This window comes from Ptychodera flava, chromosome 18 (genome assembly GCF_041260155.1).
Source record: "Ptychodera flava strain L36383 chromosome 18, AS_Pfla_20210202, whole genome shotgun sequence".
In the NCBI taxonomy this organism is placed as follows: domain Eukaryota; kingdom Metazoa; phylum Hemichordata; class Enteropneusta; family Ptychoderidae; genus Ptychodera; species Ptychodera flava.
The window spans coordinates 33173977-33199374 of NC_091945.1; the positions used below are offsets into that span (position 1 = coordinate 33173977).

At 36.2% G+C, this 25398-nt stretch overlaps 4 protein-coding genes across 6 annotated transcripts in view; 1 reads left to right on the forward strand and 3 right to left on the reverse strand.

Annotated features, from left to right (window-relative positions):
• The window catches only part of LOC139117439 (WD repeat domain phosphoinositide-interacting protein 4-like), a 277044-nt gene that overhangs the window by 24844 nt on the left and 226802 nt on the right, over window positions 1-25398 (reverse strand). The window lies entirely within an intron of this gene.
• LOC139117436 (ER degradation-enhancing alpha-mannosidase-like protein 2) lies at window positions 226-20562 on the forward strand. Of its 3 annotated transcripts, none has more exons than XM_070680548.1 (10): window positions 226-394; window positions 2836-2946; window positions 3857-4002; window positions 4602-4727; window positions 5474-5685; window positions 9180-9321; window positions 12676-12800; window positions 18338-18482; window positions 19419-19540; window positions 20063-20562. In XM_070680548.1, exons 1-10 carry the CDS (start codon window positions 237-239, stop codon window positions 20510-20512), a joined length of 1737 nt encoding a protein of 578 aa, XP_070536649.1. In that variant the 5' UTR covers window positions 226-236; the 3' UTR covers window positions 20513-20562. The 3 variants fall into 3 exon arrangements, with proteins under 3 accessions (XP_070536649.1, XP_070536651.1, XP_070536652.1); XM_070680550.1 differs by having other exon boundaries at window positions 232-273; XM_070680551.1 differs by having other exon boundaries at window positions 237-394; window positions 20118-20383.
• LOC139117441 (complement C1q tumor necrosis factor-related protein 3-like) lies at window positions 12645-17704 on the reverse strand. Its single transcript, XM_070680558.1, has 3 exons — window positions 16601-17704; window positions 15351-15497; window positions 12645-14730 (listed from the first exon to the last, which is right to left on the reverse strand). Exons 2-3 carry the CDS (start codon window positions 15457-15459, stop codon window positions 14174-14176), a joined length of 666 nt encoding a protein of 221 aa, XP_070536659.1. The 5' UTR covers window positions 15460-15497; window positions 16601-17704; the 3' UTR covers window positions 12645-14173.
• On the reverse strand, window positions 23276-23887 carry LOC139117717 (C1q-related factor-like). The gene has a single exon (XM_070680960.1). The coding sequence runs from the start codon at window positions 23885-23887 to the stop codon at window positions 23276-23278; it is 612 nt and encodes a 203-aa protein (XP_070537061.1).

Sequence of the window (25398 nt, forward strand, 5' to 3'; positions counted from 1 at the left end):
GATATAGCAAGCAGGATATACGCCACTTACAATGCGGATGGGTAAGCTCAGCAAAATAAGGTATTAAAAAAAAAAGCACGCTGACATATTTATAATTTTTGCGCGATCCATAAAAATACGGAGAACGCCTCTTCAGCCGTTTAAATGGCGAGATACCAAGTATGAAAATGATTACCGGTACCCGACAATTCTTTCAAACCCCTTTCTTCAACAAATGGTAGAGTCCATTTGGGAAAATGGCGACGTCCAGGCACAAGACAGTCTGGCCATCCTGTGAGTTTGTGCCGCATTTGAAAACTGCCGTTCTCCTCGTCAAATATATGCTCATTTGGGTTGTGTTAACACCAGTGTATTCAAAACCAGACTTCTCGCGCGCAGAAATCGAACGACTTCGGTAAGGGTGCCCGAAAACTTATTGATATTTATAATTGAGGAGGGGAGGCGGAGCTCGCTGAGGAGGATAGAGTCATCGTTGAGGTCTGTCTTCCCGGAGGTCTGTCTGTCTTCCGGTCCACGGTGGACGCTCCGATCATAGGGTTTGATACTAGTGTGACAGATGTAAACTTGCCCCAGGCTGAAATTTACAAATCCAGACGTTGATTCGGTGACACTTTTGCGATTGAAGTGACCTGCGAAGTACACTCTACATTTTACTGGAGCTTGTTGTATCATTGTGAAGTACGATATCACTATCAGAGATTGTAAGAGATTGTAATAGGCCGGCAAGTGTGATGGAGAAAACTGCAAATAGATATCGAACCAGCAATACACATGGATGTGTTGGAACGAATAATAGGTCCGTGATTTAAAATCCCATTACAGGGCGGTGATGATGATGATAATCTAACAATTATATATAAATTATAATGAGAATATTGTAAAAAGTTTAATTGAAACAAAACCTTCACCCCAGTGGCCAATAATGATGTTACCTGCAAGGCTGCATGCATTTATATTTTTCAGTAAGAGTTCTTTAAGCCTTCAGGCCTCTGATAGAAATAATAATAACAATCGGATAACAAATTATATAAAAACCACTATCAGAATGATAATTGGATATCAACAAAACGTTCACTCAAGGGTGTTTTCATCAAGAAGAAAGTTAGCTGTGATATCGCAGCGGTACTTGTGGCGTATATCGAACGCGCTCGGGTCATGGGGTCCCTGTGGGAATGTGGCGATGACAGCAATGATCCGAGCGCGTTCGCCACAAGTACCGCTGCGATATCACATCAAGAATAACATTTGTAATTTATTTTGGAATGTATAAACTTACATACAGTGCAGAGCATTCGTTTTTGCCTTTTAGCAATTGGCAAGTCTGTTGCACATGCACACATATCTGTTTAATCTGAGTATAATGAATGGTTTAAAATCACTGTCCATCTTTCACCATATTTTCTCAGAAAGTTTGAATAGGATAGGTGTTTTACTGCACACGTGCTAGCATACTTGTAAACGTGAAGCTATACCAATGAGGTCACAAGTCTAAAAAGTATTGTAGACATACTGTCTTTAGTGTACCCTTGTTTCCTTCTTCAACTTGAGCTAGCTGTACACTAATGCTATTGCTGGGGCAAATTTCTATTCAGATATTAAAAACATGATGACAGATACAGCTTGCAAAACCCTTGGATATTGCCAGTACAGTATTAAACCCATCATGTTTGAGTCTGCATATGTACCGGTACATAGTGTATTGGGATGTGTACAATAAGCTTACATGACATAAATATGTATGTATTACATGGTTAAAACTAAAACTAACTCTCCCAAACACTATAGACCTCTCTCTTGAAATATTATCTCAATTCTTTCAATTTCTATGTTGAATTATTTGATTTAAAAATGAGTGAATATGGCAAATACAGTTGTCCAAATACATGTAGATTTTAGTAAAAGTTTGAGCTATCATTCATGATTTTTGACTAAGCAGTGATCGTGTGATAGGATTGTACTCTCTGATGATTCATAAATTTCAATAGCCATTCATGGTTACAGGTTTGTTGCTAAATGTAGCTGCATGCATGTGACATCAGACCCTGCTGCTTGAAATGTAGACAAATTTTGTAGTCTTGCATGTGTTAATGTTGTTGCAGCTGGTAGTCTGAGCTGATATACGATAATAATAATAATAATAATAATAATTATACTTTATTTCAGGATAAGCGAATCTGTATCAAAATGAATACATATCAAAATATCCCAAAGTATAGACTTGGTTCAAGTCTGTGATTTGTGAATGTTTGAGTGGAGTGAACGCAATGATTTGTATTCTGCTTTCATGTGAAACGCGCGCGTGAGTGTCGAGTAGACGCGATGAGTGGAGTGAACGCTATACAGCGGAGTTTCACCCGGAATCACAGACTTGGCTTTCTTGCACGATCTGTGCAACAAATTTATTTTTGCATGTTAATGAGAAAGCAATAACATAATTTGTGAAACAGCCCTATTGAACAAGTATCCTGGGGATAACTGAGCTCAACTGGTAACAGACCAGCGCCCTCAGTGTCAGATACTCCTGAAGAACATCATTATTGATTTTCTTGGTAATGAGACCCGATATACTCTACAACGGTATCAGTATAAAATTAAATGCACAATTTTCAAACACCATACCCTTTCAATCAATATTACATTTTAAGTTTACAAATTTCTCTTGACAACACATTGTTTGTCATAGTTTCGGTATTGATTTGAAAAAATTGAGTAAATTGCTGATGGCAAACAAGATGTGTAATTTTAATCAATAATTGGCTGATATCAATATGTGATGGAAGTGCTTTCCTTGGTTTAAGATACCACTCACTTTTTGTCAATGATTATATTTTGCAGAGAGAGAAGTCGATCCATGTTTACATATGCATATGACAATTACCTGCGCCATGCTTACCCACTGGACGAATTGAGACCCATTACATGTGATGGCACTGACACATGGGGAAGGTAACCATAAATGCCAGGAAGACAGTTGTTCTTTTTACAGACTGAATGCGTGGCTGCAGATTCTATGAAAATTTCACTATTTTTCTACTTTCAGCTTTGGAATGTCCTATCACAAGTTGAAAATCTCTATGAAACAAACAAGTTTGAACACTTGCTTTTCATTATGCATTTTCACAAAGGTTAATTTCTGAAACTGATTCATTCACCTGGTATTCACATATAACAAGCTTTCAATACTCTATGAATCACAACAATGTAAGTGTGAAATATTAAAATAATACAAATAACAATCATGTTATCTTGAGCTATTGTTACTGTCCGACATCTCTGTCATCATTCCCCAATACGGCAGTAATTTACCTGTCTTCGTTATAAATAAATACAAACATTGCTAGTTGGGTAATGTTGAATGATACGTTATCCATCACGGGGAACACTATCTTTAACTTATGATCATTTAGCTTATTTCTGTTCTGTTGTGCACCAACATTTTCATTTTAGTCTCTAGGGTGTAGGCTTGAAATACAAAGTAATGGGCCATGCTATCACAATGCATCATATACAGTATGCAATATTATCATTGATAAACTTATGTTATCATTGACAAATTTATGTTATCATTGACAAATTAGTGTTATCAATGAAATATTAATTGGCAAATTAATATTATTGTTGTCAATAATTTATGTTATGATTGACAATGTGATGTTATCATAGACAAATTAATACTTGTATTATACTTTATGTCTGATTAACCCTTTGCACCCTGACCCCCTGGTACTCTATGACGTCATTGGACATTTATGTCCAAGCCGGGTTCAAAGGGTTAAGATCTCACGTTTCCATGGTTTTTCCAAAATAATGATACATTCTTCCCGTAAATTTTCTTGTCTTTGTCTTACATTTTCAGTTACTCTCTCACGCTGATCGATGCATTGGACACTCTGGCCATCATGGGTAATCACAGTGAATTCCAACGAGTTGCCAACATATTGACCAAAGAACTCCGCTTTGATACTGACATAGACGTATCTGTCTTTGAAACCAACATCAGAGGTATAATTCTCGCATATGCTAAGATTTGCTAGGATAAGAAAATTACAGTATTCAAAGAATTGCAAGTAAACGGGAGTGTACAAATCAACTTGTATGGGCTCTTAGCTATCTAGACCACTCTTATTTGGTACATTGGACCAGCAGATGTTTAAGACTAAATAAATAGTGCACCTATATTTAATTGCTTGGACAAGGTTAACTGCTGGACAATGTTGATGAACAATGATTTATAGTATTGTCACCCAGGGGCTATCATATCCAAAAGTTACCCTCCCCCAAATTTTCATTGTTCTTGTACATAATTTACAAGTGAAGTGTCACAGGAAGTTAGGAAAAAGTTGAATTTATGAATGTATCTTATGCACTGGTAGCTACAGTAATACAAGCAATATTGGGGGCAAATTAAGTCTGTACTAATTAATCAGGTCATAGGACCATAGGACTCATCAATTAGGATTCTCATTTTTTGTGTGGCTTCAAGGAATACACATTTCTTGAATGTTTAGCATTCTGTTTCACATAACATCTAATCACTGTTTTGATACATTTCAAGTTTGTCAACAGATTTTAATTGAACCAATGTACTATTTCCTTACCAGTGATTGGTGGCCTATTGTCTGCCCATCTTCTCTCCAAACAAGCTGGAATCAAAGTAGATCCTAGCTGGCCATGTGGTGGACCATTGTTAGATTTAGCACAAGATGTGGCGAAAAGGTTGTTACCAGGTATGTGCAATGAGTGGTACTAGACTTATCATGTTAATCTTTGTGTTGCCTCACTGTCTTGGAGATTTTGTTGATAGAACTCTTACAGGTTGTTTCCATCTTTGTTCCATAAAATCATAATTTAGCTAAAGAAAGTATGAAGAACTTAAAGCCTTTTCTCAAGAATAGAAGTCTCAATGCCAACTTCATCACCGTAAACCCTCTATGTTAGTATTTTTGGTGGCGCATATCATTCAAAATCTAACATTTTGCTACAAGAAATGTGAAATACTTTGCTGTAGAACGTGAGAGTAGACTTTCAATATAAAATTCAGTAATGGTTGTGTACTACAGAATGTTCAATGAACCAGCAGATTCTTATTCTTATACTGGATGTGGAGTTATGCTGTAGTCATGAAAGTAGCCAATAGGGCTGTTTGCAAATGATGTAATTGTTATCTCATTAACATGCAAAAATAAATATTTGTGTGCATATGTTTATTACACTTTTGAAAATTACACATGCAAGAATGATGAAAATACAACCTAGTGGGCAAATGCTATTGTTGCTGTGTACACTAAAAGATATTTTTTGGGCTCAAACTACAAGCTGCAACAACAGCCACACATGCAATATGAAAAATGTGTCTGCATTTCAAGCAGTCATGCCCTTTGTTGCATGAGAGCAGCTATATTTATTAATAAACGTATAACCATGAACAGTACTATTTAAACACAATGTTTTTATTTTTTTGTTTTTTACACAGCATTTGATACCCCTACTGGTATGCCCTATGGCACTGTCAACTTAGAGTATGGAGTACCTGACAATGAGACCCCAGTGACCTGTACAGCCTGTGTTGCTACCTATATCATTGAATTTGGAACACTAAGTCATCTGACAGGCAATCCAATCTTTGAGGAGACGGCTTTAAAAGCATTAGAATCACTGTGGCTGTACAGATCAGAAATCGGGTTGGTAAGTATGTTTACAGTGTTTCGCTATTAGACTTTGATACATGGGTAACTGGTTTAGGAAACTCAGTAACAGTGGAATTCAGAGGGATACCGCATCTTTTAGTTTGCTTATTTACACTTTATCAACTTTTCAAATGTAGTCAAACGTTCTTGTGGGATCACGGGCATTCTGTTGTTCTTAAATGATGGTGTATAAGTGTGTAAACATGATTTCGTATTTTAGTTTCCGTTTGCCGCTGGAGAACTTACATCATGATTTTAAAAAATAAAAAGCTTCAACAAAAATGAAGTATTATTAATACAAAAGAAACAGTCGCATTGTACTGGTTCACCCAACTGATTATTCTTTCTCTCACTCCCGGTCATTCTGCACCGCAGCATGCACGGCAGAGTTCTTACAAGCGCGTATTTACGGCAATCATGAAGCGCGTATTCGAAGTGCGGCGGAGAATGACGATGGTACGTTGCTATGACTGCTGCGTACATGAGCGCGGTGGCTGAGTATGGAACGTGCACGCGATGACAGCTATGCACGCGAGCGCCTCTGAACTGTCGTCTGCTGTCCCGGCCTCAGAAATGTATATATACAAGGGTATGCTCATATGAACATGGAACCTGACGATGTGCGTTACAAAAAAAGGGGGGACAGGGGGGACAGATACTATTACCCTCTAAAACGTCCGCAAAAGGTAAACAAATTTTTTATTTTTGCAATGTAACTCACTGACGATAGAACGTAAAATATAGAATGAAAACAAAGAAAAAAATGTGAAAATGTAACCCTTGACCTGCAAGGCTTGTTCACGTTCCGTACGACCAAAACAGACTGAGTAAAAAGAAATGCACATTTGAAATAATCTTTCGGGTTCTATTGAAAGGCTTTCACTAAAACTGAAAAAAAAATTAAATGTTCTTCTTTGGAATATTATATTGGAAGGTTTTTACTACGAAGAGAAATAAAAAATATGTCCTTTCTTCTGCGCATGACGAGACCACAGAACGGCATTTGCCATATTAGCGTATTTTGCGACGTTTGAACATCCAAAGTGGCTACCTTATAACGGCAATTTGTAACGCACATAGTCAGGATTAGCGACGCATTTATTCTCGCTCATGTTTTGAATATCTACTACATGTCTGTCATTTTCATAACTTGATGTGTGCTACGATGCCATTTCAAATTTCATACGTCGTTTTCTTGACGGAATTCGACTCAAATCATCGTAAATAATATCGTCCGGAAATGATTTGCACACCCTTATGTATATATATCATCATGTGAAAAGACACAGTGCAGGTCGCGCGAGCGTACATACGCGTATGCGTGCGTCGTTCAGTCGCGACGTTTAGCGTCGAAAGAATGCGGTCGATGTGGTCGCTTATGACGTTCACTTTGACACGGTCCGACCTTGATCTGGTGTTGTAGCTAAGTCGGCATTCAATCTCAACGGCATTCTGTTATAAATTTCTTACAAAGTTATCATCAAAGATATCATCAAAGTTCGCATTTACATATAAGCTGCTTAGTTCATTCAGACAATCAATTCAGAACAACAGAGTGCCCGTTGTGGGATGTGATTTCCGGCAACCACGTGACGTGTTATTGTTACAACATCTTAAATCAAGACACTCAGAAATTATTGGCAAGGATTGATATACTGCCTTGATGTCAGAACTGATCACAAGCACCGTGACTAAGAACAGCTCCTTGGATGTCAGACACATTATGTAATGTGTGTAGAATCCCCTTATTCCTCAGTTTTTCCAAGTTTTGCATGGATATGAGTTTTCAAAAGCTGATGATCTCCCCTGCCACTTAGACCATTTTAGTTGTAATAAATAGTATACAGAGTATTTTTGAATGTAGGAGATTATTATATTTCATACCTTTGGATGCAGTGTTTGTAGTGTGTGAGATATTATGGACACAGATGTGAATTAAGTGCCTGTCGGCATTCCCCTGTCATGTAGCATTGTCCAATCTTTGGCCCATGAAACTGAGTCTTTTGTCAAATATTTACTGTCATAGAGGCCTTATTTGTCAAAGTGCTGGGAACCATTCCAGAATGAACAATGTATACATAACATGTAGGTGGTTTAGCATGCTCACTTCCCTGGTATAAGTCTGCACTTCTTCAGGAAATTTCTACTGCTCATAGTTTTATAAAATCTGTTATTATAAGGTACTTACTACCATACATTGTATTTCAAATTGAGAAATAGCAGCTGGTTAATTCTCACTGTAGTAGTTATGTCATAAATCTTACCATTTTCCAATCTAGTCATCCACTCCCTTATGTACTGTGTTAAGACACAAGTGGTTTGAAATTGTTGATTGGTAATAAAACACCAAGAAATTCATGGATTTCCTAGCTTATTTGTAATGGTTAAGAAGAAGTACTACGAATTACGTCAAAATTAAGTTGTGGTGTCATTTTCTTGAAACTTTGCACAAATATTCTTGGAAGTTGTGCAAGTGCAAAAATGAAATAAAAAATGGGGGTCACCACGCTTGTTTCCATGGAAACGGACATTAAAATGGCGTCGTTAAAATAAATAAAAATGATATAATTCACTTAAACTAAAGAAAGCAATTATAAAACGCTTAGCAAATGAGTTAATTTTAATAAATACCAAGACTTAAGGTCCATATCTATCGAATGTATAGTTTTCATGATGTTGGAAGGAATTTTAACATAAGTATCGATTACAAAATGACGATGTCGAAATTATATCACTACATAATTTTCGAACTTTCTTCCTGTCGCTTTGAATGGTGTCATTTTGACCAAACTTGGCGAATAAACTCCTGACATAATACCATTTAGTTTACACTTTTAATAAAGGGTGTCACCACGCTACTTTTTAACAATATCTCCAGGTGAATGGGTAATTTGCGCCATATAAATGGGAGAGAAATGTTAATTTTCGCTCATATTGAATAAAAACCAGCTTCCTAGGGGGTCAAAATATGACAAGGTTATAGATCACATGTATTTCTAAGACACTGGGTCAAAAAATTAGGTAAAGCGCAATTTCAACAATGACAGGTGATGTAAATACATGCGCTACAAAATAACCCATTTGCGGCAAACTGGAGTTAAATCTGCGCAGAAACGTTCTAAAGCCTGTGCGCGTCCGAATCGTCGCCCTTTACCTTAAGAAGAACATTTTCCCTGTTTTCCTTATTACCCAACATTTTGTTGTTTGATCGGAGCAAGTACATGTTATTGAGAGCAATCCTCTCAAGAAAATAGTGAATGTAATCATTTTTTGAAATTTTTATAATGATATATTTTAAACGATCTGCTGGTGATGTAATAATATTAAATAACGTTTTCCATATGCACAGACTTTCCATATGCATGGACTTCATTCATCACACAAATTAAAATTTCTGTGCATTGCTTGGCTTTTTTTGACATTTTTAAAGGACAAGAGTGTTATGATATAATATAAATGAGCTATCTAATGATTGACTGATATTTTCTGTAGGTGGGTAACCATATTGATGTGAAAACAGGTCAGTGGATAGCCTTGGATTCAGGCATTGGTGCCGGTGTTGATTCTTATTTGGAATATCTTGTCAAAGGAAGTTTACTACTCAATAATCCAAAACTGATGGAGATGTTTACAGGTAGGTTGTTACACAGCATGCTAAAATCTGCTTCATGTGTGCTCATATCATGTGTGTCCCTCTATTTTACACTTTCCATTTCAACTCCAATCTTTGCTGTAATTGTAATAGTATAGCCGTATTGTTTTCCATAATTTGATTACTATATGGCTCGTGATTACTAGTAGATCCACCATGGAATAGCTATGAAGGAAGTGAGAAACAAAGTTTGTATTTGTAATAGCAATTACTTTTGTTTTGAATTAGAAGTACCAAGATTGTTTATTTCATTCTGCAAGAAGGATGAATGAAATAGCAATGAATCATCAGTTCGTGGAACACTTCCTCTTGTCATGTCTGTATGTTATGGAATAACAGGAAAATCTGACAATGTCATGTTTTATACATGTAGGCAATGTCATAATTTATCCTGTTCAGTTTACATAAAATTGCACACAGCCATTTTGGCATTTTTTCACGTTATGTGTGCTTTGTAATAACCCAGATTGCAATGTAATGTTTGCTAAAAGTTTTGTTGTTTATGATATAATACATAAGGGGTTACAATGTTTAGAGAGTCACAAGAACTTGGCTAATATTAAATCAAGGATAATTGTCTTTCAGTTGTACTACTGGAACAAGATCCTAAATGTACCTTGAACATGTGTATGGTATTCTCAATTATATTACCATGCCCTGCCCGTCGCATTTTGATTGGTCGAGCTGAACCACGTGACTGACCACAAATACACAGTACTGGTTTGTTTACATGCCCGTGAATATGAATAATAAGATTAACAACTCAAAGTATCATAACTTTACAGCTGAAACGTAAATCATAATCAATCACAAAATAAAATGGAGCACTTGTAGGTCAAGTTGAGATACTTTTTTCTGAAAACATCCCCGGATTTGCCATTTTTTTACAGCGCGCGTGACAGTGCGTCGCGTATTGCTTAGTTTCTGGGGCCGAGTTGTCGTTCGCTCCTGAAATTTTTGGAAATTTTGACGGTTTTCTTGGGTTTGCTGATAATATAATGGAAATAACAGACTTCGCTCTGACCATTAATGTTTATTTGTGGGCCCGGGCTCGAGGAAAGCCAAATTAACGGGCTCGGCAAGCCTCGCCCGTTAATTTTTGGCTTTCCTCTCGCCCTTGCCCACAAAGAAACATTAATGGTCAGTGCGTCGCCCGTTATTTCTATATTCAAATCCTGAATGTATCTTTTCACCAACATTCAACCAAAGTGGATGCAGTTAGAACTATGGTCACATGATCGACAGTTTCTGGTTGATGGCATTGAATCAGGTTTGAGGCAAGTGTATTGTGTATCATTGAATGCCAATAGTGAAACCAACATGAAAAATTGTGTTGGTCAGATGTGATAACATTTATGCTACAGCTCAATGTGCAGTGTAGCCCCTTCCCCTTAACTATAATGACATCCAGCCTATGCAGTATGGCTTCCTTGTATACCAGGGCTGTTGACATTTTGCCCAATCAACTTGAAGTATATGGCAGTCAGAATAGCAGGATTTTTGAAGACTTTTGTATGCTGTATTTCTGAAAGTCTGTCCTCTAGCATTAACAGTGGTACAGGGAGGCCAGCAGGTCGCCCAGGACGTGCTGAATTTACACTCAATCACCAGTGACTCAGTCATGTTCAAAATTGAAAAACATCGATAACGGGAAAGAAAATTGTGGAAAAAAATACATGAGGCTAAAAATTAAAAATGCAGCTATTCTCTCATATGTTTTTTATTTCTTTATATGAACTACTTACTTTGTGAATAAACTGCAAAACTGAGCTAGAAACGGTACCGGGAACGGCGATCTGAAACATGGCAGCACCTAATATTTACATCACTGATTTTGAAACGCATTTTTGAAGGTGAGCCAATCAAAACATCCCTTACATCGAATACTCATTTGAAAGCCCAGATCTCGCTCTTTCTCGCGATATAAGGTTCTTCACCAACATAGGGCAGTGTATATGACCAAATCCAAGACAAAAAATTGAGAGCGATTTTTCTGAGACCTAACCCGACCAACTCTCAGTGAAACGTCCTCTAGTACGCAGTTTATCATTATTTCTTTTGAATTTTTGCTAGAAAAATGAGAAATTTTGAACAGCTCACGTATTTATTGACGGAGATATTGACCACGCTTCACAGTAAGTGAGGCTCCCCACAATTCTCCATGATCCGTACACACGGAGATCACTCATTGAACTGGAGCAAATTTCTTCTGTACACAGAACAGCTTGGTCCATATATCAAAATTCTGGGACCATAGTTTTGATAATCATAATTCTCTAATTTCTCACGGTGAATAATGAGAAGATCAATCCCTTTTGCGCAGAGGAGATAGCAATTTTGTGATTTTGTCGACATAGATTTTTGACAGCCATACACAATATTTTCAAGGAAACTAAGGGAATAAGTTGCATCTGTGTTGGCAAAAGAAAGGGTATTGATTTTTTTAAATGTTTGTAACAAAGGAAATTTGCATGTCTGACAGGTGGTATGATGAGACCATCTTAGTTGCTGATAACTTTACCATGACAAGTGTGCAATTTTTAGCACCTCCAAACATCGACTTCTCATTCAATTTACTCCTGAATTTTAAAGATGATCAATAATTTGGAACATAGTTTTAACCAATAATCCTTAAATTAAATTCTAAGTTTCAAATGTTCAGAAACTGATAAAACTGAAGAAGCCTTTACCAAATAATGTCAAAACTCCACATGGCCCCAGTGGTGATGTTTTGAAAGCCTTTATTTGGATAAAATACTTTTTGTAGGTAGTTTTAATGCAGTAGAGCTATTCAAAAGTGTCATCAGCTCAAAAAGACCTTCAATTTGATATATCACTTATGCCATTTGAGCTTAATATTTTCATTTTGTCATTTCTCGTTAAGTGTCGTTCATCCGTTGCCATGGATAATCCAATATGGCCACCATCGTAATCGCGTAATTTTAGGATACATTTGTGTGTGCCATTGAAATCTATCTCCATGCCAAATTTGGTACAAAAAGATGTTTTATTAACAAAGTTACAGCAAATTTACTGTAAATTTCAGCTAAAACTCCTTCATTTTTGTCCCATTGTTCCCATTGTTATTATATGTATTGTCTTTCTACAGAAAGAGTAAAAGTGAATGTTTTAAAAATCTATAAAATTGTAACCGTTCATCCAATTTCGAAAATTAAAAAAATGTTTAGCTTCTCTCATTGAAATCTAAAAAACTACATTAATTAAAATGCAGATTGAACATTTCAAAATTTCAGTTGGCCTCCCTATTAATAGTGCTACAGTGCATACTACCACGTATTCTGCAATTTGGTGTACGTTTTGTTTTTATTTAAACAGAATATGAGAAAGTTGTAAAGCAGTACATAAAGCATGATGACTGGTATATGTGGGTTAACATGAAGAAAGGACATGTAACCATGCCAATATTCCAATCATTAGAAGCTTTCTGGCCAGGAATCCAGGTAAGAAACACAACAAAGTTATTTTTATCAATAAAATAATCCAAGGCAATGATTTCTATACTAGGTGTTTTTAAAATTTTGTTTTAAATTTTGCCACATGAACTTATAAAGAAATTCTATTATTGAGAATTTTTTTCTTCCATTGATCTGAATAAAGTGACATTTCCCCCTTTGAATGTACAGTCATGCTTAATAGCTTGGTTGTGTGTTATGCTAGGCACAGCTTACCCACACATTTGACCCCTTCACCACCTAATTGTGGTACAGGATCCCTGGTGTTTCACGTAGTAAAGGTTTACCTCATACTGGGGAGATGAAGGTAATAGGGTTGAGGTGGCCTTAATGCTGTCACTGTTGAGTGTCTCCTCATTCTCATTGTTTACAATTGCACAGAGAAATGTGAGCACAAGTAATAAAAGGGCCAGTAGCTGTATTTTTTCACTATTTTTGTTTTGTATGTCAATTGCAAGTCAATTGAATTCTAGTAAGGACCAGAACTTACTTATCAACAATAACACTGCATTGTACACCGGTCATGCACAGATTCAGTTGACAAGCTGAATACTGTGTGTCTCAGTATGATTATGATTTTGAAGTAGAAAAAAAACTGTAGTTGATATTGAAAACCAAAATAATGAAAAAAAAATAATCAAAAGTAATAGCTACCTGCTGTTCAATATGTCCCCTAAAGGCTACGTACATATGACAGCGTATAATGCTAAATAATCTTATACTCTCTATTTTGACCACTGAACAAGTGCTTAGGAAGTTAGAACACAACAACATACTTTCATTCACACTTCCCTGAATTTAGTTTCAACCAGATCACATTTTCCAGGGAGATATACTGATTTGTAGTATTCCAAATTTGAAGATGCAAAAGAAAGAATGTTTCTTGATAAAAATACCACTGGGAAAGATCAGGCAATCATATGAAGAATAATTCATATACAACACTATTTGCCATCAAAATACTATTTGCCATCAAAATCAGTAAAGAGATTTTTAAAGAAGCTATCATATATTGATGAAAATATAAAAATATAAGCTAGGAAATATTTCTGCAGAGGTGACTTGATAGTGCATAATTCATAAAATGTGTTTTTAGAGTAGCAGAATTGTTGTGAGATCCAAATCCCCCTTCAATTACATTTTGAACAGAACTGATGTAATCATTATAAGTAACTGGAAGTATCTACTCAAATATATGAAAATGTACGCATGGAGGCAGGCCGACAATGTTGTGAGTGTGAGGTAATTTTTTCTGAATGTTCCTAAAAGTCATAAAAGAGTGTTTAGGAATTGTCTGCTGTTAATTCTTCCTTATTGAAATAGAAAGTGAAAGAGTTATTTTGTGATATAGAGCAAATTGCTTACTGGGCATAGAGTAAGAAACCTGAAAAGGAGCAGTAGACATTTTCATTGCTATGTATGGAGTATCCAGCCCATAATCTGAGCCAGACTTCATCCCCTGCCTGTAACTGCAATATAGCACTATTACCAACCATATCATGGGATATATCATCGTCCCAAACTGACACCACTATGTTATCATTCAACATCAGATTAGCATAAGTTGGACCATCATCAATACCCTTTCTCAAAGAAAACATGAAGACATAAGTTCCAGCTATGGTGCAAGTAAACTTGGAGGTGTCCTTGTCGTAGTTGTTGCCAACATTTGTCAAAACTGTGTCAAATGGGATGGCAATGTTTTCTTCAGCTTGTAATGATGTTGTCCTGGTAACGCTGAATGCTGACTGTTGATTGGCTGGGATGGCTGGTTCACCTTTCTGGCCAGGTGCTCCAGGTGGACCAGCTTTTCCTGGTGCGCCAAATCCTTGTGGACCCATCAATCCTGGCTCTCCCGCCTCTCCTTGTTCACCCTTCACTCCTGGACTTCCATTCAATCCATTATGTCCTGGAGAACCTGCCATAATGGTAGAAATGATTCTTAAAGATTTCATGCCATCATATGATTTAAAACACTCCTATTGGCTTTTTGAACAAGCAATACATGTATTATAGTGAGTAGTTGCATTATGTTCAGACTATCATAGCCAGTAACACACAGATCCTGGGGACCGTACACAATCCCTTAAAAAGAGTGACATCGCCAGTTAGACCCAAGTTTCACTAAGCAACACTAGGCGTGCCCTTTAGCCCTCACATGGCAAGGTCATTATGAGCCAATCTTCCCCTTCCATTAACTTTTCACCAGTGTACAGCACAGGATATGAGCTGTGTAGCCATGCAACACAAAGCTGTTAGAAATACACTACTCAGATTCATTTCATTTCAAAGCCATAAACTCATAACTACAGACTTTTGAGTTCAACACTATTATAATGTCTGAACAAATTTTGGTACTGATAGTATGGCTATACAGCTAGCTTGTACAGTTACGTTATGCACAATGATTATGATGACAAATACATACCGCTAGCCTTTCACCATTGCTGTGTCGTATCATATATTAATATTGTTTCATATCATAAACGCAAATACATTTTAACACATGAAATGTTATACATGTATATCATTAATTACCTGGAATTCCTGGTGTACCTTGGCAGCAAGCATTACATTCACTTCGATCTTGTGAATATGTGTAGCCAACACACAACAACAATAACAAGATATTTATGCTCATAGTCATTTTGTCTTGATCTGTACTAGTCCTTATACCTTGATGCTCTATAATGAAATATGAAAAAAAATATTTTATATATTCATTGGCCTCCTGCTGGCATGGATGTTTTTCCATCGATTTGAAGAGTAAAAGTTTATCATTTTTACAAGGGTAATTTGACCTTTAAAAACCTAAACGTTTCATTGCCCATGAAATTTCATTTCATATTTGAAGTAAACTATATACAGATATCAGTGTGCCCTCTAACAAGATAAATTTCAGGAAACTTTTGAGTCAATTGAGAAATTTGTGAAATTTTCCTGAGTCACAATGTATAATTTTCTATTCAAAATTTTCTTGCGTCACAGAGAATATTCATAGGTCATGGCTTGTCAAATAGGCATAGAGGGCACACTGACTGGTATATGGCTATTAAAAATGTTTTTAAAATTTGCAGAACAAATTTTTGGTCCTATAAGTGACATGTTCGTTCAGAGTAACTTAAATTGCTTAATTGAAGCTTTGGCAGTTGATACATGCAAGCCTTGAGGAAGTAACGGTACTACAAAGTTCTGATACGTGCGTGATGGCTTATATTCAGTTGCATATTTCAAACATCAAACTTGTCATTGAAAGTATCGCGTTACAGTTGTTGTGTTTTAGAAAACATTGCAAGTTAAGAAATTCAATAGAATTTAATGGGTGTAGTGATTGCATCCTGCAAATAGATCATTGATTTTCTAGTTTGCTTGAATCTGAAACACGAATAGCGCATTGGATGAACACAAAATACAAGATTTGGGTCAGCAAGCAGCGTGAACCCAGTTTGTCATAATAGTGAATACAAAGTCAGAGTTGTAAACATTTGACTAGTAAGTTAGAGGTTACACTGGCAACAAGATTGCAAATATTTCAAAAGCAAGTAAAAAAAAAAGGGTGAAAAAAAGTAAAATTTTACAGGGCTTAAATTTGACCAAAACATGTGTGTTGATATGAAATCATGCTTGATTTGTGCATGTTTAAACATTGTTTTTTAACTTTGAAAAAGTTGAAGGCTAGAAGAATGTTTGCCTTTGTGAAAAGGACAGACAGCCCTATTATAATATTGTTATTCAGGGATGAAGACTCTGAAATTATAAAAATGTACCATGAGTTTTTGGATACTTACGTATCTCTCCTGCTCTGTGGTTATTGTGTGAGGCTGTGTGTCACTTGTCACTTCTCTGGGAGTTGATAGTGTCTGAGGCTGTGTGTCACTTGCCAATTAAACTTGCCTGGGAGTAGATGCAATATGATATATCTGGTTCCTGGAAAATCTATTTCCTGTTTATTCTTATTTCCATCACTTCCCATTTCCTGTTGCATGAAACCCTTTTATGTGGAATAAGATACCCGGTACTACCCTCTATATCCTCTGGAATTGGTACTAGAAAGTTCAGATTTTATCCGTTGTCATACACAACAGGCCTCTCTACAGCAACCGCTCTTTACGTTACTTGATTTTAATTGCATAGGTTTGTGGAGCGGAAAAAAGCCCTGGCTTGCAAGAATGAGATTTTCAGTCTTTACACTGCTAACAAAATTTTTACATATTAAAATTAGTTAGGATTTTAGAATTTCTAGAGCATTTCAGCAGTATTCTGTCTTATAGAAGAGCCATAATCACTGCACTACTTTGAGTTTAAGGGACCGCCTCAGATTGTCGCTTAAAGTTCAAGAAATAAAACTCTTTTGTTTAGATCAAAACAATCCCCCCTAAAAAAAGTTCAAAAGTGTGAAATGTATTATATGGGGTGGTTTTTTTTTTTTATTTTCACTGAGAATTATGCGCCTCATGAAGACTGCAGTATTCAGTGCTGTTTTCTCAATACATAGACTGAAATGACATGATGCATCTGTTGTTAAAGCAGGCAAACGCTAATAAAAAGGGAAAACACTATACTTTTTATCTTTATAATTTGATGAATGAAAAGTTCAGGATACATCTTATAACATTTCATGTCTGCAAATTTTTATGATAAGTGTCTCCAATGGTCCTACTAATTACTGCCCGTGACTGCCTATAGCTGCCTGAGGACTGCCCGAGGGCTGCCCGAGGAAAAAGTACGCCAAATTTAGCCAAGTTTAACATTAAGCCAATAAGTTCAAGTTATATTATGTCCTGCTAACCAAAAATATCATTGATTTGGCGTTCACCTGATGTTTTCTCTGGTGGTTTTGGACGCTGGATTATCGACAAGAAAGACGTCCCCAGCTTTGATTGTGAGATCATACCATTCAGTGCAAGGGGTGTTGGGCTGTCAAGCTGCACGTGCGCGGCTAAGATATTGCACCACCTCTTGCACTGAATGGTATGATCTCACTATCAAGCTGGTGATGTCCTTCAAGTCCGGCGTCTTCTGAGTTCCAAAACGGCCGGAGAAATCATCAGGTTAACGCCAAATCAATGATATTTTTGATCGGCCGGGCATGATATAAATTAAACCTATTGGCTTAGTGTTAAAATGGGCGAAATTTGGCCTAATTTTCCTCGGGCAGTCCTCAAGTAGTCCTCAGGTAGCTACGGGCAGTCACGGGCAGTAATTAGTAGGACGCGTCTCCAAGTATCCTTTATAAATAGTTTTCCTTCCGATTTCTATCACTTCTAGCATAGTCAGTAAGTAAACAAGTCAATCCACTAAAATGACAATAAACAATGAACTAGTTTTTCTGCAGACCTTGTGGTATTTTGAATTTGTGAAGCTGAATCAAGTTTCAATAACAAGGTAACACTCACTGTGTGTGTGGTGAACCTCCAGCAACAAGATTTGTATGACACACTGATGTCAATTTCAGTTCCAGTTTCTGTAAATCCTTAATCAATCAACCAATCAATCAATCAATCAATCAATCTTTTGAATTGCAGAGTATGTGTGGTAACATTGATGAGGCCATGAAAACCATGCATAATTATCATCAGGTGTGGAGACAGTTAGGTTTTATCCCAGAGTTTTACAGCATTGTCAATGGTTTGCCTGTTGAGAAGAGAGAAGGATATCCACTTAGACCTGGTAAGTAAAGACATTGTGTTCTTTGAGTGGTCTAGTTTTTCCCTCCAAAATTTTAGTGCAACATTTGACCAAATGGGCATAAATTTTCATTTGCTACAGTGTTTGATCAAAATGTTGGGAAATATCTCGAAAAGATTGTTTGCGTTATATTTTTAAAGGCAGCAAAATCCGGCTTGGCACTCAAAGGGTTAATGTATTCATCAACAACTGAACAATCTTTTCAGTGTTTCTACACTGCTTTGAGAACATGAGTACATGTTTTTGAACTCTTGTTAGCATTTCTGTTGTCATCTACTGTGATGTTGCTGTTGTAGAAATGAAAACCCCCAGTATAATTACCTGTGAACTGTAGTAGCATTTATTAACTGATCATATTGACTCTGTCTTCAAACCTTTGATTCATCAGTCAGATGAAAATTATCTCATTGTAACATCATTGCCATCTGTCATGATGAGTGATGTTAATGAGGACAAACTCATGTTCTACATAGATAACTTATTCCGGTAGATGCTGGCAATATTTGTAGCACAAACTTAAACTTCATATACATTGCCAAAACTACAAAATGTGTATGTACTTCACAGATACCAATTATCCATAGGTAAACTAGTGTACTGATGTGATTGATATTTCTGTCCTCACGGTTGTACCAGTATGTATTTAAAGGCTTTGCTGATCTAACCAGCAATCACAGACTGGGATAAAGTCAACTTTGTTTCTCATGGTTCCTTGAAATGTTGAATCAGTCCTGTATTGATATGCAAGCAAAGATGACAGAAATGAGATAATATACAATTTTAAATACTAGACACTTTATAGACTGTAACACCATGATAGAGCTGATCATAGGCAAGTTTATATTTTAGTTGAAAAGTTTATTTTATTGATTAATCAGTGTAACAATCATTGAAAAATTATGATTTATTTGTTGGTAGAATTGGTTGAGAGTGCGATGTACTTGTACAAAGCCACTAAAGATCCATTTCTACTGGAAGTTGGCAGAGACATATTGGAATCTATCGAAGCCAGTGCCAAGACAAAATGTGGATACAGCTCAGTAAGTGCTAACTTTCATCATCTACATGTATGTACTACACCTTCAATTCTTGATATATTAAATACATTTCCTAAGTTGATGACAATATTTAAGTCCTGAAGGTTTGTTGAATTCATAAGTAAAAATTGCCAATCAAACAGTGAAATAAATAGCTTTTTGATAAAGTGACTCTACAGAGAAGAAAAATATCGATAAATAAAGTATTGGTTAGTGACATTGTTGTATAACTTGGGTGGACAAATATTAACATTATAAATATTACTCTGGTCTCCAAATTTTAGGGTATGTTATTATTTCACTCAAAGTACATTGAAACATTGAACTATCACTTTATTCAACAACAACAGTCGTTTCTTTCCATCGTCAAAGGGAAGAAATATATCTGAAGATCTATTTACACATATGCCAAGGGCTTGTTATGTTATACTAAAATGTCACCATAGAAAAAATTACTGATAGAAGATATTTATTTCATATTTCCCAATGAATATATTTCTAATTGGATTGTTGATTTTATTTCAGATCAAAAATGTCAACACTCATCAGCAAGATAATCGAATGGAATCATTTTTTCTAGCTGAAACCACCAAATATCTGTACCTATTATTTGACGAGGACAACTTCATACACAATGATGGTGGTCACGGAGACATCCTACAACACGCCAGTGGAGAGTGTATTGTGAATACCGGCAGTTACATTTTTAATACGGAAGCTCATCCGATAGATCTAGCAGCTTTGAAGTGCTGTACACAAGCAACAGAGCAAGAGAACTTTAAAAAACTTTTGAAAAGCCTGAAAGGGAGCAACGTTGATAAACTACAGTCATTGAAAAATTATTTAAACAAGAAACAAAAACCATCTGCAGTAAATACTGAAGTACTCACTACAAATTTTACATGTCCAGCAAGAACTTTCCAGAGTAGAATGTCACTCCTTGGTGAAATGTTTTTAAATGATGACAATACATGACTGTTTTATTAATTATTTAATACAACAATTAAATTTTATGCAACATTTTATGTCTTTTTGTATTGTCATTTATTTTCTCATTGTGTAGGTGCCAGCCCTGATATTACTGAGCTTCAGTATAGCATTCTGTTAACACCATGGTGACAGCTGGACCTTTCAGTCAGGGAATGGTGATGAAAGGAAATACAAGGGCTAGATGGCATGTTCAACTTATGTTGCAGAAATGGCCCATGGACAATCTTTGTAGTCCATCTCAGAGTCTGACATATATCTTACAGATCTGAGGACATGTTCAGTTCATTATGTCATGGAGGTATGAACGTTTCGTGTGTACCTCCATGATTATATCAAGTACTGCAGTTGGCTCAATAGTACGGAAATACAGAATCCATTATGTGCATATTCTCTATGATGATAAGGAAAACATTGGGGTGACTTTAGCTTTCACAAACATCTCTGGTCATATAGCAATGAAAATATTCACCATAGAGGGCAGCATCCTTTTACCTTTTATCTTTGATGCAGTGATGTTGTTCCTGGGTATTAAAATGGATATAAGAGGGACCTGGAAGTTGCAATTGGATATGGGGTTCGATCTGAAATTGGAACACTGCGGGGGGTTTCACTGGAATTTCAAAGTTGTCCACCCTTTCAAAAAGCATTGCTTTTAGTGTACAAAACTGTTCCAGGAAATATTCAAGTGTGACCCTCCACATTCTCTTCTCGGTACACTTTGATTTGAATGCAAGTACAGGTATCTTCTGTCTTATTACTCTTAGCAAGTCTGTGAAGGCCTGTCTTACCATAGCTTTTACCAGCACATATGGAATGGCAGGTTCTTGACATGCTGTAATTGAAGTTAGGCTTAGCAGAAGTGCAAGCTATGAGAAATACCGTGGCCTAAACGTTACACATCAGCAAATGCAACACAAAACGTACAATACTTGACACAAATTATTTTCCTACATGGTTGATCTCTATCAAATGAAGATCTATTAAGGATAATTTATTACACTATATTTGTATGAATTTTTATTATCAGTCTTCTATTCTATGGATGCCCTGTTATATGTTATGTTCTGTTACATGTATTTACAACATTATCAATATGATTTAACAAAAGCAACAACAAATTGGTGTTCTTCAACTTTATTAGCAAATAACAACATAAACAACAATAACAAACAGATTTCTAAGTTAGTTGTAATATGATATCCCAAACCCAAACAGCACTCAAAGAAAGAAAGATGAACATGCTTAATTCAATATTGTTACTTTGATTTCTGGAAAAAAATTTGGTTGGCCTGAAAATGACATGGATTAAATTCGATTTACTACCTGACAACATGTCAACAATTTTCTTCCGATATATAGTGCAAGTATGGAATGCTATCTTGGACCTACTTCTCACTAGCCCTTGAACTACCTGTACAGATGCAAGACATATTCTGGCAATCGTCCAATGGGTCTGTTGAAACCGTTCAACTGTGTAAGAACAGAAGCAGTGGCAGAATGTGCTGCACATGGGGATGGGGACACCTGGAATTGGTAAATGTTACAGAATTTACAGTCCATATGGCTTTTTTAGCGCATGTAAAATCTAATGTTCTCGATGGTATATATATATATATATATATATATATATATATATATATATATATATATATTTAATGTTCTCGATGGTATATATATATATATATATATATATATATATATATATATATATATATATATATATATATATATATATATATATATACACACACACACACACACACATGTATAAGTAAATTTTGGCGGACTATGATAATGTCCATTTCCAATCAATTTACAATCTATCAAAATACAACTATATACTTTCATTAACATTTCTTTGATTCTTGTTCACCCAGATCACATTTTAAGGAAATTATACGAGTTCACAGTTCAGGGTTTTAGATACTGACAAAATATGAATAAAATGCTTCTTGATATACACTTGGTATAGATAGGAGAATAAACTACATACAACATTGCTTTACTTAGCAATCTTCAGCATTTAATACAGATATTTGAAGGGAGCTATTAGGCCTACATCATTGAAATATTGAAGTAAGAAATATTTTTGCAGAGCTGACTTAATAGTGTATACTTAAAGTGTGTTCTCAGAGTATCAGAATTTTTGTACGGTCCAGTGCCCCCAACAGTTGCATTTGGATAGGCCGGATGTGATCTCTATTAATAAACGGAAAGTCTATCTACTCCAAAATTGCTAAAATTCATGCATGAAGCAAGTAGATAAACGTCACAACTCGCATAACATTTTGTTTCAAAAATGCTAAAAATGTCCATCAAGGTAGTATGCGCCTCGAAAATAAAAGAAGACCTTCAAAAGGTATATTTCATCCATTCTCTCAAAATCAAGAATAAAAGTCTGGGTCACCGTGCAAATTTTTTAACAAGACAAACAAATTACCCAAGATTTAGTACTTGACATTCAAAATGGCCGCCAACACTATGTTAACTCTATTGAGAAAAATGAAATGTTAGATTTTCGGAAAACTAAAGGCTTACTCCAAAAGCTTTAAAATGAACCCCCACAAGTGGTAGATCAGAAAAGACTTGTAAAAGTTTGAGAGTCTGAATATCTGTCCCCGAGGTGCATTCTACCTTGAAGTCAGAAAAGTGAGACTATAATGTCACCAATTACTTATTTTATTATCAATTCTTCTCAGTAGAAATAGAATGTGAAGACTAGTTAATGTGTAACATTAAACAGCTTTCTTAATGGGTGATGCTGATCAGGAAACCTGACAGTGAGCAGTACCCGCTTTCATCACTAAATATGGAGTGTCGAGCCAATAGTCTGAGCCATACTTCATCTCCTATCTTTAACTGCACTACAGCACTGTTACCAACCATACCTGTATTGTGTACTACATCATCATCCATAACTGACACCACAATTTCACCATTCAACATCAGATTAGCAGAAGTCGGGTCACCATCAACATTCTTTCTCAGAGAAAACATAAACACGTAAGTTCCAGCAATGGTGCAAGTAAACTTGGAAGTGACCTTGTCATAGTTGCCGCCCACATTTGTCAACACTTTGTCAAATGGAATGGTCATGTTGTCTGCAGCCTGTAATGATGTTGTCCTGACGACGCTGAAAGCTGACTTTTGATTGGCTTGGATAGCAGGTGATGCGGGAGGACCTGCAGGTGGTGCGGGAGGACCTGCAGGTGGTGCTGGTGGACCTTGATGTTCTCTTCCTGGCCAACCAGATCGTGGGGTTCCATGGTGTCCCAACAATCCTGGTTCACCAGGGCCCCTGGTTGTCGTTAGACTTGCATCATGCCCTGAAATTGGTAGAGATAGCCTGTGTAAATTCATCTAGTGACAGGAATTAAAATACTTCAGGTAGCTTTCAACCAAAGTATGTTATTGTGCATAGACGCATCTTATTTACATTTTTTTTTAGACTTTATCACAGACTTCATAACAAAATTAGATTCTGTAATATATGTGGCCCAGGATCCTTCAGACTGGTATATGTATGTATGCTCAGTGGTATATCTTGGCTGCGTGAGTTTCACTATGTAATGCCTGCTAAATGCTCCTAGGGCTTCACATGGCTAGACCATCAAAAATGATTGGTGAGGGTTACAGCTCTTCCTTTTACTTGTGTAACAATGTACTTGTACAGTGGAGGAATTTGGGAACTGTGTAGCAGGCCAGGACAGTGCTGCGAGAGATACTCTATACACATATGGACTAGAAATGAACAGTCTAAGAAATGCTATATTATTATCTTACTTATGAAATATTAATATTACTATTATCAATAAAACTGCATTGTTATTACATAAGGCATTGAGTTTCCTTTTTGCTCGTCAATATTTGATAAAATCATTGAACGTGTATGAACTATAGTTATACTTGACTCAGTAGTCTACTGCGCATCCATTATATAGTATAAGCATGCAAAAAAGAATATATACTTATATTGGATGTATTGAGCTTATGTCAAATATAATTCTTACACATTCAGTGATTTTATCAAGTATTGTAGAGCAGAAAGAAAACTCGACCCCTGATGTAATACCAAAACGATATTATTAATAATAATATTAATATTTCACAATATTTCATAATTATGATATTCATGTATTAATTCTTAGACTATTTATTCCTAGTCCACCTGTGCTCTTTATAGATACATTTCATTACAAACTTTGCTAGCCAAAGGTGTTTATTTGGGCAGGGACTTCACTGGGTCACAAAGACTATATTACGCTGACCTAACCGAGCTGAAAGTGCACACCGGACAATGTCCATGTCAATGTTATTTACTCACGCGCACAGACTATGAAACAGTATACACTCACTCGTATTGACTGGCCATGAACAGATGAAGGTAAAATGAGACATGTTTGTTGCCGGAGGGCATTGGTGTTGAGGCTGTAGACCAAGGGAAACAGACTATTTTGGACGACTGTCAGGCCATAAGTGAAACAGACGTATGCTGTAATTAATATGGCTGTTCAATATGTTTTTTGTAACATATCCTATTTTCTCCCTAGGAAATTGATAAGTTCCTCTACTATCACTGCTCAGATGGTTTGCAATCTACATCTCCATCTTTATGAATGTGTGCATGTATACAGATGTATTGCATGGTGCTTTCAAACTTATCAAGTGAACAGTTGTTTCAAATTGTCAACTGGTTTATAATAGTTTTGGCTATCAACCGGGAACTTGCTTTTTGCATTTTTATTAGCGCCAAAATATTAAATGCATATCACGTGACTGTAATTGACAAATCACGGCAGACTAGTTTGGACTGGGTAATGTGTTACAAATCAGAACGTATTTTTATGAGAGATTTACAGCTATAAATGTCT

Excerpts from the sequence above, each read along its gene's own strand:
- LOC139117717 (XM_070680960.1), bottom strand. The coding sequence starts at position 23,887 with ATGAATTTACACAGGCTATCTCTACCAATTTCAGGGCATGATGCAAGT.
- LOC139117436 (XM_070680548.1), top strand. The coding sequence starts at position 237 with ATGGCGACGTCCAGGCACAAGACAGTCTGGCCATCCTGTGAGTTTGTG. Across the intron at positions 395-2,835 it reads GCAGAAATCGAACGACTTCG|AGAGAGAAGTCGATCCATGT; the intron begins GTAAGGGTGCCC and ends TATATTTTGCAG. Across the intron at positions 4,003-4,601 it reads CTTTGAAACCAACATCAGAG|TGATTGGTGGCCTATTGTCT; the intron begins GTATAATTCTCG and ends TTTCCTTACCAG.
- LOC139117441 (XM_070680558.1), bottom strand. The coding sequence starts at position 15,459 with ATGACTATGAGCATAAATATCTTGTTATTGTTGTTGTGTGTTGGCTAC. Across the intron at positions 14,731-15,350 it reads AGGTACACCAGGAATTCCAG|GTTCTCCAGGACATAATGGA; the intron begins GTAATTAATGAT and ends CCATTATGGCAG.